General features: G+C 39.6%; 1 protein-coding gene across 6 annotated transcripts in view; it reads right to left on the reverse strand.

Moving 5' to 3' along the window:
* Nucleotides 1–14,350, reverse strand: part of pom121 (POM121 transmembrane nucleoporin) — a 43,661-nt gene that overhangs the window by 25,787 nt on the left and 3,524 nt on the right. For 5 of the 6 annotated variants that reach the window (XM_055657950.1, XM_055657949.1, XM_055657947.1 and 2 more), the window contains exons 2-10: nucleotides 12,695–12,910; nucleotides 10,500–10,649; nucleotides 10,053–10,133; nucleotides 8,246–8,417; nucleotides 6,582–6,679; nucleotides 5,733–5,812; nucleotides 4,569–4,693; nucleotides 2,641–2,743; nucleotides 932–1,114 (exon numbers count right to left, since the gene is read on the reverse strand). In XM_055657950.1, coding sequence (XP_055513925.1) covers nucleotides 932–1,114; nucleotides 2,641–2,743; nucleotides 4,569–4,693; nucleotides 5,733–5,812; nucleotides 6,582–6,679; nucleotides 8,246–8,417; nucleotides 10,053–10,133; nucleotides 10,500–10,649; nucleotides 12,695–12,910 — 1,208 coding nt within the window. The remainder of the gene's footprint in view (nucleotides 1–931; nucleotides 1,115–2,640; nucleotides 2,744–4,568; nucleotides 4,694–5,732; nucleotides 5,813–6,581; nucleotides 6,680–8,245; nucleotides 8,418–10,052; nucleotides 10,134–10,499; nucleotides 10,650–12,694; nucleotides 12,911–14,350) is intronic. The other variant, XM_055657948.1, reaches the window with a different exon arrangement.

Below are 14,350 nucleotides of genomic sequence, written 5' to 3' on the forward strand. Positions count from 1 at the left end.
CATCTTTTTAACTTGCTGTGTCATAGTCAAAGTATTGGGGATATACAAACCAAGGTCTCTGTGCTCCTGAACGATTTAATTCATTTAGTGCCTGTGCTGCCTCTATCCCTTAAATCTCACATTATCATTTGCTGCTACTCACATTGTGTTTTTGAAAGACTGAAAGTGAAGAATAACAGCTAATGAAGGATTTTTTTTTCAAATTCTACAAAATCGGCAAAGTTGTGTGAACCTTCATGAAAGTGAATCGCATTTTGAACAATCACTCAATTCAGCAGTGATTGGAACCAAACTAGCAAGCAATTAAGTAGAGAGAATCCCAGTATAATTTGGAAAAATACCTAAATAAGAGATTCTATGAAAATAATGAAATCAAAGCACAATAAATGTAGGATGAAATGTAATAATCAAATCTGCATTTCGGAAGAATAGACATTTTGACTGCATGCAGGTGCCATTTAGAATTAATCTAGATATGTATTAGATTGACTCCCAGTGTCAATTTGGGGCAAAACTGTTTTATACTAGTCTGAAGAAAGTCCATTCGCTTTGACAGTGGATTTAGGGCAGAGAGGAAATATCTTCACATATACAACAAATGACAGCTTCAAACTCATTTCGACCAGCTCTGAGTTAGCATTGACAAAGGCACGATCTACAGTGTCAAATGAGGGACAGTTTTGCAATTCACGCCCTTTGGGGAATTTGCCTAACAATCCAAACTCAGTTCACTTGGGAACCAAACAGACAGCAACCAACCACAGTATGCTAAATAATTCTGGTGAAAGGAATTCTATCTGAGCTCACAACTGGATCAATTTGTCCGATTTATCTTGGACTCTGATGATAATCATTAAACATATTAGTTTAACCCTTCAACTCTTTGCAAAATGTAGTTATGACTTACTAGCTTGTTCCCATTATTACATACCTGAAGTGGCTGTAAAGCTTGTGTGTTCCTGCATCATCTTCAAACTGTCCAGCAAGGGGTTGGAGACGATGGCAGAAATGGAGGTGGAAATGGGTGTTGAGCCAGCAGAGCTTTCCACGATGGGAGTAGTAAATAATGGCACTGAGGGCGCTATCATCAAAGGCTCCAAAGACTTTGAAGGCTCTGTTAAACACCAAGCATCACCCCAGTCAATAACATGCTCGAAAGTTTGTGAACTTACAAACTACATAATATTACAAACTGCTTTGATAGCACTAAGGACTTGGGGCTTTGGTTTTGTGTTTGCACTGTGTTTTTTTTTTAAAGATATTTATTGTTTATCATATATGGCATCTATTGAGTACAATGTTTACATATCTGTTGTGCTGCTGCAAGTAATGAGCCTGTGCCACTTAGGCGATTTTTCAGGCGACTGTCAGAGTGGAACACACACACACACACGTCACTTCCTTCACCAGCCCGTTACGCAGGTGGGGGACAGGGCAAGCAGGGGGGAACGCTGTCTGAGTGAAATTCACACAGTGCAAAGCCAATGTGATACAGACACAAGCCTTGATGAACAGGAGGGTTGGCGCTGTAATGAAGATGGTGGAAGCACAGTGTACGGTATGGGTCACGCAAGTCCTTTAAAAGAGGGAGGGAGGGAGGGGGAAAGAAGGAGTGGAGACAACTTTTAAGAAGCCAGAGATACACGGTTTTGAAGTGCGGCGGACATTAACATTACCGGTTGGTTAGCCTTGGTTCTGAAAACTCGGTTCTGCTTATGTTTTTTTCCCCAATGAAATTCTCTGGTCAGCACCAGCTACAACCTACGAGAACCTACGACAACCTTCGACCTCCTGGCAACCCCTGCACCTACGCCATGAGAATTCTCGCTGATCTCCATGGCGGTTTATTCTGGTCGCCGCTAACTTATCAACATGTTGAAAAATTCACGCCGACCATAATGAGGCCGCGACTAGTTCCCAGAATGAAGGAACTTTTCAAGACCATGAAGGCGACTCCCCGGCAACCACCCGCGAACATGTGGCGACCGCATAGTGTCCTGCAGTCGCCAAAAAAGTCGCCTAAGTGGGACAGGCCCCATAAGAATTTTACAGTTCTGTTTCAGGACATAGGACAATAAAACACTCGACTCCAAAGGATTTGCTTGACCCCAGCTGCCTCTACCTGACATGTGCCTCCTCTTTTCAATACCTCATGATCAATCGCGGTTCCCTATTCTGGCAGCCTTGCCCTTCGCTCCAACAGGAACATGTTGACCCCGAACTCTCCTTTTTTCACCTTTAAAACCTCACCACCCCTACAAACACTGTTTCTTTTCTCCCCCCCCCCCAATAATAATAAAATTACGGTTGATCCCAAATGTTCCCCCTCTAACGCGTCAGTGACGCCCTTCCAAATAGGAGATTGGCTTGCCTCATTGCTGGTAAGGCCATAGACAGACTGATGAGAAAAGACACATTTAATAAATTCCGTTACACAAGTCCCAGCCAGTATGAGGGAAGTTGCAATCACACCCTTATCATTCTTACCACTTTCTGCAATAACATATGGTACACCTCGATCATAACACGTACTAGAATGAGCAAAGCCACGACAAACTAAATTTGAACAACTTAATTATGTCACTTAACCAAACAACATAAAAGTTAAAGATGATCCTTATCACTCATCTATTGCCTTACCGTCTTTCTCCTGCAACACTTTTTTAATCCTGTCAAGACGTGCTTTCTTTTCAGAGTCCATGTCATCTGCAGTAATAGTGTATCCAAGTTCTAATGGAGGATGCTGAAGCAAAAAAACTTTGAATTAGTAGGACAATCTTGTACCAATCCATTTTTTCAACAATGGGGAGGGGGATGTGGGGGGAGGGGTGTGTGTGGTGTGTGGTGTGTGTGTGTGTGTGTGTGTGTGTGTGTGTGTGTGGGGGGGGGGGGGGGGGGGGAAGAGAGAGAGAGAATGTGTGTGTGTGTGGGGGGTGGGTGTGTGGTGTGGGGGGGGGGGGGGGGGGGGACCTTCAAAACCTTCAAAACTTTTGTACTATTTCACCGTTCGGAACAAAACTTATTTGACTTCCAGCAGAGGAGAATGGTGAGTAAGGTGGCGAAAAATCGTTGCACTGTGGGGGATAGTTTTTGTGCCAATTTAATACAACGCAGACAGGAAGTGGTCAAGATGAGAGTTTGTGATATATACAGAAGATAGATTCAGTGAATGGTTAATAGAGTCTGGGAGACAATAATATGGAAATCTGGTGTTAGAATCCAGATCAAGATTTTCCAATGTCATCACAGCTACTCACTCTTCAGTGAATCTAAACTAAGAAATATTAGCAATAATACAATTGAATGTCTCTTCTATGAAAATAGTTTGTAACAAAGCATTGCTCAGTGCAATAATTCCAATTCAGCAGCAGTCCGCACAGGTAATTAGATGCAGAGAGATCGTTCAGATTATTCACTCAAGTTCATGAAAGGTGAACATTGAAAATATTCAAAATGCTTCGACAGGTTTGATGTAATTATTTCTGCAGTCTGGGGTCTAAAACCTTGGGGGGGGGGGGGGGTGTCAGTCTCAAAATAAGGTGTTCGCCATTCAGAACAGAGACATTAAGAAATTTCCTCTACCACAAAACGGCGAATCTTTGGAAATCTACACGTAGTAAGGTTGTTGAAGCCCAGTAACTTAGCATTTAAAACAAGCACACTTTTTTGTTTTTACATAAAGGGAATCAAGGTTAGTGCAAGAAAGTGACAGGTAAGTCACAATCTTGCAGAATGGTTCATCAGGCATGGGGGGGGGGGAAGGATCATCCTGCTTTCTTCTATCTATTTGCCCTATATTTCAGTCCTTCATTATGCTCCAAATCATATCCTGAAACATATTATCCTATTAAAATGATGGTGTACTTTCCCCTGGTAGCTCACCACGGTTAATGGTAATTGAGAATGAGCTATAAATGGTGGCAATAGGCAAAACATCATATGTGATTCTTCCCTATTCTCTGCAATGTATTTAGGGAATATTTTTGAAAGAGAAAAAATAAATTTAAAGAATTGTCTGAAACAATGATATGCTGAGATAAAAATGGAGTTACATTGGTATTTTTAAGTATTCTTCATGTGTGTATAACTTATATCATACTCAAGTACAATCATAATCTCAATAAACATCAACACATGCTCTTTGCAGTTGCTTGGGATTAATAATTGTTAGGGATGGAAATCCTAATGTAGTTGTTATTTCTAAATATAGGGGCGCACAAGGTCAACTCCAGCAACACATCTACTCAACATTGAACAAAAGAAAAACTGCTGGAGGAACTCTGTGGGTCAGTTAGCATTTGTGGAGGGAAATAGGGAGGTGATGTTTTGGATCTGGATGCTTCAAGTCTGAAAATGAGTAGTGACCTGAAATGCTGTCTCTCCACATGTACTGCCTGACCCACCAAGATCCCCCAGCAGTTTATGTTTAACAAAAGTTTCCAGCATTCACAATCTCACTTCTCATGCTCACTTTATTTTTGGCTCTAGATATGTGCTACCTCACTCAATCACAATTAATATTAGAATGAATTAAAAACCAGCAAGAAATAAGCAGTGTTGCACTCAACCAGAGTAAGCTGATCTCCTTTGCGTTTCGTTAGGAGAGGAATTTTCCGTTTCCGTTTTCCATCACCTTCCATGGGAGAAGAATCTACTGTTGAAGGTGACAATTTTGACAGTGGAGTTACAGTTTCTAAAACAGAAATAAATAAATATTATTCCATTAAAAGTCTACTCTGGGATTAGACTGCAAGTTTTCTGAATATATCTTCAAAAAAGGATTTCAGGAGAAAAGTATCATGCATTAATTTACTCACCATACATTCATGCCCTCAATTAATCTTCACATCACCACTGCCAAACACAATCACGATATAAATTTTGAGGGAAATTTGGGGCATTTGAGAATAAGTCCATGGAGCATCCATGACTACGGGTATAGAACTTGGTTTCATTTTTTAGCTGACAAAATTGAGTTGCATGGAAATGACAATATTTTCTGGTCAGAATGGTGTGCAACTTAAAAGGCAAAATACAATTGGTTGCGTGGCCATGTGCCAGCTGCCCATCCTTCTTGGTGGCGATGGAGTAGTCTAGGTGATTAACTGCAGAAGTGTGCTCTGTAAACACCACCTACAGCAACTACGCTTTTCCAGTAGTGGAGAGACTGAATGCTCAGGAGATGTGTGGCTATTGCTTTGGCCTGATGGCATTGAGTTTGAGTGTTACAAGAATCGCACTCATCAGCCAAGTGGCGCTATAGGTTTGTACCTCAGTTGGCAGAAAGGCTTTTGGAAGTCAGGTATCGCAGCAAGCCCAGCCCACTTCAGACTCAAAACCTGGCATGGGGTCAAAAGCAATTCAAATCCAAGGCAACAATACAATACAATACTTTTTTTACTAGGAGGATAACATGTGAAAATCCTCCAGCTGGATGCAGCTGAAGTTTTTTTTAACTACAGCAATGAGCATCTTTCCTTATGACAGACAAAACATTTAACACATGACTGGAAGCTGGAAAATGTATTGTGATGACAACGATATGCACACCTCTTTGTACGACCAGTCATAGTTTGGTTTTATACACAATAGCCAAATGTTCTAAATGTTTAAAGTATTTGATATTTCAAACAAAATATTTTGTTGGTAAGTATTTCTTGGCATGTACTGAAACCCACGTTCTACAGCAATTAAACAAAATATTACAAAATGGTATTCCATTTACTTCTTACCTTCTTCGATCGCCTGGTCTTTTTCTGTCCTGTCCACTCTAACTGGGGTAGAGGAATTTGATCTTTGTATTTCCTCCTCTCTATGAACAAACATGATTGCATTTTAAAAACAATATCCTCAATGTAAGTAAAGCCTACCTAATTGTTCTGCTCTGTTGCATTGTTCAAAAGGTACCACCACTCACCCTCTATTTTTTTTCCCCATTGCTGTTACAAACATTATCAGCAGCTTACACCTACCAATCTGCATTTTGCCCTCTCAAATACCCATATGGGTGTTTTACATCCGTGAACGTAAGGACTCACAAGAAACTGTAGATGCTAGAATTTTAACTAAGGGAGAAATAGGTACGCATCCATGGAAGAGAGGGGAAAATAAGGCAGATGTTCGGGGGGGGGTGGGGTGGGTGCGGTGCGCAAGAGGTAGGATATGTTTATCTAATGTTGGTAATTACCTACATTGAGGAATTCAATGTTCACACTGTTGGGTTCAGCTACCGGAGTAGAATAGAGGTGGCATTTCTCCAGTTTGTATGTACCCTCACGTAATGGAGACGGCTGTGGACAGAAAGCTCAGTGTGGGAGTGGCAAGGGGACTTGGTTACACACACTCCATGAGAATGAATTTCATTCCTCATCTCAATTTTTTGGGTAGTGATTTGTGAATGCTGTATATCACACTGAAGGAGGATCTCAACCAGAAACATTAACTAACCATATTCTCCAGAGATGCTACCCGACCTGCTGAGTTACTCTAGCACTTTGTGTCTTCAATGAAACTTTGAATGAAGAAGTGTTGCCACATCAAGTGATACATTTCAATGAATAATTATTTTAACTTATTATTACCTTATTTTCTTGCCTGATCTCTCAGGAGTTTCAGAGCGTGAAGATGCAGGGCTAGGGAGTGGAGTTGTGTTTCGTGCAGAGAGATAGTTCCTCAAGCCCTATAATGTTGACAGAAGAATTCAATCCAATTATTTTTGCAAAGAGTTATTCAGAAAACATTCATATTGCACTGAAAAACGTGGCCAATTCAAGCTTCAATCCACATTTAGAAAAATGAATGGAACTGAGCAATTAAACTTAGGGTTGTTTTTGTAACATATTGTTAATTTCATTATAAATTCCTACAACATATTGATAATGCACATATTTTAATCAAACGTGTAAAACTCTCATCATAGTCTTCAGACAATGCTGCTACAACTATGCCGGCAGCAAGGGATACCTTGATCAGAAGTTTAAAAAGACAGCATCCATCATAATTGTAAATACATACAATATGAGGAATGTATATTTGTGATGTATATTGACTATAGAAGTAAAAGCTGGATAAATCCAATGAATAGTTGTGAATGTTGCTCATTAAATAACTATACTGATACGGAATGGGTGCAGGATAATGGAGGGGGAATCAGTACAGGATGAAAGGGGGAGAAATCGGTGCAGGATAAATGGATATGGGGGGGGGGGTGTCAGTGCAGGATGAATGGGAGATCAGTACAGGATGAATGGGGGGGGAGAAAGAAAAAAGAGAGAGAGAGCCTTGGCCGTCCCTGCGGAAGGGGGGGGGATTTTCAAAACAAACCCTCCCGGCCACGACGTGCGAGAAGGTTTGTTTTGAAAGCGGTTATCGCTGTTGGTGCATTAGCAGCTCTGAGGGTGGGCGGGGTGATGGAGGAGGTGGAGCCGCCGTCGCCACTGCTGTGCGGGCCCGTCATTCGCTCTGGCACCCGGTCTACCGTTAATTTCGAGCCCTGCTTGGATAACATTACAATACGTGGAAAAAATGCATATTCAGCACACTACACAAGAAAATAAGAATATTAGTGCATAGGTCATTGGGTGCTTACGCTGGCAAATAGGAGCATGGAAGAATCAAGAAGAAGGGATTTGTTTTAAAGTGTATTCCAAGCATGATGGAAATTACAATGGGAAGGCATACCTATGGGAATAAAACAACTTTACCACCAATGGACTACTCAAGTGTGTTCAAGAAGGCCTGTGGGCTAAAGGGCAACTAATTCAGATACAAGTTCAGTAACTGGCAAAAATGTGATGCTGATTTTCTTTTATCTAAAAACAAAAACAAATGTTGGTTCACAATCAAGCAAGTCCCTTTTTATGGTGACATGAACTGCTATGCATCCACCCAAAGATGCCTCTGTTTACCCTCAAACAATGGAGTTCCTCAGTATTGCACTGATGTGGCAGCCTATAATACATGGGGGCTAGCATATGCAACCTGGTGACTCAGTTTCAAAACCATTTCTCATCTTGAACAGAAAGGAAAGCAGAATATTTGAATATTAGCTAAACAGTTCTGATTTGCAGTGGCAAAGCTTTGCAGAAACATGGAAACAGTCACATCCAGATGAGGTTTAAACATTATTACTTTAAATAAATTTCAAAGAATTGCAAGCCAACCACTCAGTTTAAAGACAATGGACAATAAATGCTAGTCTCCTTTGTAACACCCACATCCCATTAATCATTTAAATTACACTAACCTGGATTTGTCCCCGGGTGGAACTGTAAGAACTGAAAATGGGATTGCGAACAGAACTCTGTTTTCCACCCACACAAATGCTGTTCAATGAACTAATGGAGGATGTTCGTGATCTCTTGGAGATGGGGTCATCTGAACACTGGGAATTGGTGCCTCTCTTTAGCGTTCCAGGTCTAGAAAACAAAGTAAAATTAAACAAAGACAGCTAGTAAACTCAAAGTCCTAAACAATGCATGTTTCAATGTATTTTATTAATATTGCCATGTGGAAAGAGATACAGTACAAAGCTTTGTTTACATGCAAAACATTCAAATCATACAATACATGAATACAATTAGTTATACACAAGTAGAACAAGAGAAAAATAGCTGAGTGCAGTATACAGTGTTATAGCACTGTTACAGAGAACGTGCAGATTAAAAAAGTGCAAGATCCACAATGAGATAGGCTGGAAGATTGGGACTGTATCTAAGTTTATGGGAGAATTACTGAGTAGTCTGATAACAATGAAGAAGCAGTTCCTTTCAAGCTTTTGTATCTTCTGCCTGAGAGGAGAGGGGAAAAGAAAGAATGACTTGTTTATGTTGCATGCTTTCCCCAAGGCAGCATGCAGTATAGATAGTGTCGATGGAAGTGGGGTGAGGGGGTGAGGGGGGAAGTATTCTTGTTATGGACTAGGCTACATGCACAACTCCATGCAATTTCTGTAGAGGTGTTGCCAAACCAAGCTGTCATGTATCCCAATAGGATGCTTTCTGCGGTCCATCTGGTCTTTTCTCATTGGTTTTCATAATGTAATTGATGCTTTATAACACTTTATTTCAAATATCCAACATAAAATCTTAAAATACATTATTCTCACAATTGTGCCTTACTTTTTAATGTGGGTGGCTGAGGAATATTTGACTGCCTGATGAGCCAAAGTAAAAATCATTAATGAACTTTCCTATTAAAGTACAAAGTCATTCCAACAAGCTTAGTTTAAAGCTAAGGTAGACAAAAATGCTGGAGAAACTCAGCGAGTGAGGCAGCATCTATGGAGAGAAAAAATAGGCAAAGTTTCGGGTCGAGACCCTTCTTCAGACTGATGGGGGGGGGGGGGGGGGGGGGGGGGGGGGGGGGGGGGGGGGGGGGGGGGGGGGGGAGAAAGAAAGAAAGGAAGGAAGAGTTGGAGACATTAGGCTTGTGGGAGAGCTGGGAAGGGGGAGGGGAAGGAGGGAGGAAGCAAGGACTATCTGAATTTGGAGGTCAATGTTCATACCGATGGGGTGTAAAGCGATAACTTTGCTTAACCACAGGGGAGAAATTACAACTAACTTCCAGCTATAAGGTAAAACTAAAACATTAACATGGATCAAGATTAACAAGAAACATAAATGTACTCTAACTATTTTAAAGGTCTGTGAAGCCAGGCTCAATCCCAGTATCACAAACTGCATAGAGTAATACAGCAATGGAAATAGACTAATCAGCCCAACTCATCCATGCCAATCAAGATGGCACATCTAAGCTGGTTCCATTTACCTGCATTTGGCCCAGCAAAAGAATGAGATTAAATCCACCCCCATCAAATGACTGTCACAAACACCAAATACTTTTGACCATATAGTTATAGGAACAGCATAAATTATGTTATATTCAGATGAAAGTATTTGTATACAAGTGGAACACAGCACCCACACATGTCGTTCAAACATCTGAAAACTCATTTTGAAATTATACCCACAGAAGCAGTAATAGGTCGCACTGGACATTTATCTGGCCCAGTTTATTTCATATCATCCTTTCACCCATACTAAAAAACTTACTTTGGAACTAATGAAGCTGGAGCTCCATTGGCCAACAAGGGTTCAAATGCCGAATGACCACTTCCACTACTGTCGTGACGCCTGAAATCAAAATAAAAAGCAAAAAGTTAGACAAACAACGCAAGGCATGACTGGAACTGAAATATATCAAAAGGTTTAAGCAGCCATGAAAATCTAATTTTGTTAAGCAATCCCATTTAATTTCTTCAAACTGAAATCTTTGAGACAAATTGGAGCAGAACCTCTGTTCGTTTAAACTATAAGGTGGGAATCACAGGAAAGTTCAAAATTAATAGGACACTAGGTCTACATGTTATTCATCAGTTTTATGGATTAAAAATGCCGCCTCTCAATATAGTATCTTTATATCATGCCACAAGCATTCACATAATTATTCCAAAACCTATTTTCCAAGATTCCATATGCCACTCAAACTAACCAACGCACCTGCGCTTATTCTCATGTTCAGAGATCAAAGATCTTTCAGGATCATCTTCCACCATTCTCTTCCGACTTTCTTTCAATGCATTAAGCACAGTTGTTTTTGAGCAGGGGTCAATCAAAGGAGACACAGCAGGGGACATCATATGGTCTAATCTGGGAAGTGAACAAAGTACATGTCCACTACTACCACAAGAAAATGTACTTATCTAATAGTTTTATATATTACATGCTACATTTCAAAGACATTTTATGATTAAATCAGGTTGTTTGGGTATATGAAATAAACAAAAGGGGTCAATTGACATACATGCAATGCAAAAGACAGAATAATTTTGTTACATGGTGGAGCTCCATCAGACTTCAGAATTGCACCCCAACATTTTGTGACTTTGTTAGTCTTTATGACATACAATCCAACTTGCATGATTCACTAAGTTAGTAGCATTGTGGCCACCAGTGAGAGCATTCATGAATATTGAATGAACACACAAAAAAAAACAACTTTAGATCAACATCCTGAAGCATTTCCTATAAGATTGAGAGATGGAGAAAATCTGTCTTTTTTTTTGCCATTTCTACCTGGTCAAATTACCTACTTTGATAATATAATAAACCCACATATTTACAGACCTCTGACAAATTTTGGTTCCATCTGTTTTACTGAACTTCAATACTCCAGGCACTGTTAGGACATAGATTTGACCATCCCTCTTTTGCACCGAATAGGGTGAAAGATCATGTTTGGCCTCATTTTAGCTTTCAACTGACAGCTCCATCAACCATGTATGGCAAAGCACCATTCTATTTTCTTTTATTGCCACGTGAATTCCTATATAGTACTTGTTTATCACCTGGTTATTTTTTCTCCGAACTTCATGCAACAATCCAACTAGAAAAATTAGATGGGAAGGCAGGAACAAGGGAAGAATTTATTTCAACATTTTCTGAACATAAACATGTTCCGGTTTCATTTCAAACCAATTAACTTCCATCAGAACCTGACAATTGTTAATCCTGGAGGAAACTTCTTACCCTCCAGAGGTTAGAAAAGGTTGGAGGGGAATGGTGACATTGGCCATAATACCTATCCTGTTTTACACATTGGCCTCTGCTGCAAAGTCAAAGTATGAAGACCAGTTATAGCATTCTTGGTCACATGGTAGTGCTGAATATTTCTGAAACACAACTTCTAAAGAATGTCAGGTGTAATAAAATTGAAATGCAACTCCCAAAGCATACCAGGCACAATAAGATTGCCTCTACTGTATTTTGCACCTCAGCATGCATATCATCTATATAAAAACACTTCCCTTAAATGGACTAATATCTGCTAAGTAGTATTACTTCTGGTCTTTGCAAAGAGTGGTCTGAAGAAATATGGGTAACATTATCGCTGAACCAACAACAATAACATTTATTGTTTATTTGTAGCATTTAAATCACAATTTGAACAGAAGGTAAATTCAAGAAGCGATTCCACAAAAAGTGATGTGAAGATTAAAAAGTACAAACAAAATGAGGTAAATTTAAGACCAGTCAGGATGTTCCTAACATTTAAATGTGCCATTTCTACCACAAAATTTGTCATGTGAACAAGAAGGTTTGTAAACCATATTTTGGACAACAATTTAATTCCAATCACGGAAGAGGTAAGACTGTAAAGACGCTGCTCACAGAATGAAATATGCTATTTTATCTAAATCTGTAATATTTATGATGGAAATGCACCCCAAACAGATTGTATTCTGTTTCATAGCCACAAATCATAAACTACCTAATACAGGTCCCCCCCTAGGTCACAACTGTTTGCAACCTAAGAACAGCTTGCAAATAGGAAATATGATCTCTGAACAATATTTAAAAAACATAGGCCGACAAAGGGCAACATACAGTTAAACCTGGGTGTTCAGCTCAACCATTTAGACTTTGCAGAAATGTGCAATTCCATTGTCGTGAACCAAATTGCTACATGATGGAAGACACCTGCAGCAACCAGCTAATCCATCTTGACAGTTTACCAAAAGCTCATTCATGTTACAGCTGTCTATAAATCAGGCATTTCTTACCTGGGAAAGACCTGTATTCTATTTCTCAAGAATTAACTGGTTAATTTGTGCACTCATTCTGATCATCCAACATAAACTGGACAAGTACAAATAAATTTTTGACTGTGTAAAATAGTTCTCAGTATTACTTACAGTGGTGAATGAATTATACTTGCGTCAGGTCGTGCAATTTTAACAGTCACTGGACTATGTACCATAATAGAGTTTCTGGAGGACAGAATATTTTTCTTCTGGTAGCCATCCCATCGAACTGTTGGAAGGGTTCCAGGTACTGAATACTGGGGCTGATGGATAGGATACCGACGGCGAGGGGTCACTGTGAATTTGTTTACCATAGCTTGATGTTCCCTGGAGGAGACAAAATAATTTAGATGCAACGGTTAAACTCTGCTGTGGAGTGATTTTGGCAGACTTGAGATATTTCATGAGTTGCAAAATATCTCAAATATTTTAGGGTGACACGTTGGCACAGTGGTAGAGTTGCTGTCTCACAGTGCCAGAGACCCAGGTTCAATCCAGACTACAGGTGCTGTCTGTATGGAGCTTGTACACTTTCCCCATACCTGCGTGGGTTTTCTCCGGGATCTCCGGTTTCCTCCCACACTCCAGACGTTCAGGTTTGTAGGTTAATTGGCTTGGTAAAATTGTAAATTGTCCTTAATGTGTGTAGGATAGTGTAAGTGCGAAGGGATCATTGGTCGGTGTGGACTCAATGGGCCAAAGGGCCTGTTTCTGCGCTGTATCTCTAAATTAATACAAACAGCACAACAGTAATCAATAGAACCATACATTCTCCATTGGTATAAGCATCAATGCTCGCTTCCATAAAATTTATTCTTCACTCAATGGTCATCATCACATGTTGATTGTGAAAGCTTGTTTTATACAAACTGGCTGTTATTCTTTCGCACCTCAATTGCTCCTCAAAAGTATTTGATATTTCTGCCACTATGTTAATACATCTCAAGGTTGTAAAGGGACAGAGGACTACATCGGCAAAAAAGTTTGTGAACTTCTGAAGTCCTAAAATGATCGAGCAAAATGTTGTGATTGAGACTTTTTCTGACAAACATGTGATTAACTGGGCAAAATTATTTTGTGCTGAAGCCAAACTGACAAGATTATTTAACTATACCAATTAAGATTTTATCAACACATCACAGCTGTGACCAAAACAATATTATGAGGCGAGTAGTGTAATGAATTATCTTTTCTGTTATGTTTTACTATATGAACTACCGACACTTCAGACCAAACTATCACATCTAATACACGACTCAAAAGAAAATCTCAATAGTAGTGCTGTACACCTCCAGTTATACCTTTGCTTGATATTGATGCGAAAGTGTTTCTGCAGCTGTGAACAAATTAACAGTTTAGTTCTGTTTATGCTCTCAAAAATCACATCTGTTGTTATCAGTTCCACATACCTCCACTGAAAATTGCAAGTGTACCAATAATATGCTAAGCCAGATTCATGGTGAAAGTGTGAAAAATCTAACATATAATAACCATTTCCTAATCAATCTCTTAAAGTCTCAAATCAGGTTTCAGTGCATAAACATTTTGCCCTCAATCACTCAGTTTCACTGCAATGGAAAACGAAGGCTGCAGCTGGTTAACCACTTAGAGAGGATGGTTAATGCTTACTTTATATATACACATACAGATCTTGTTGAAATAATTCAGATCATTCAATTGATTTTTTCATCATAATAACAATTGCAGTGAATAAATAAAAAGAAACAAAAATGTTCAATAAAGTAGCACCCAAGATTTATAATAGCT

Source organism: Leucoraja erinacea, chromosome 28 (genome assembly GCF_028641065.1).
Source record: "Leucoraja erinacea ecotype New England chromosome 28, Leri_hhj_1, whole genome shotgun sequence".
Taxonomy (NCBI): domain Eukaryota; kingdom Metazoa; phylum Chordata; class Chondrichthyes; order Rajiformes; family Rajidae; genus Leucoraja; species Leucoraja erinaceus.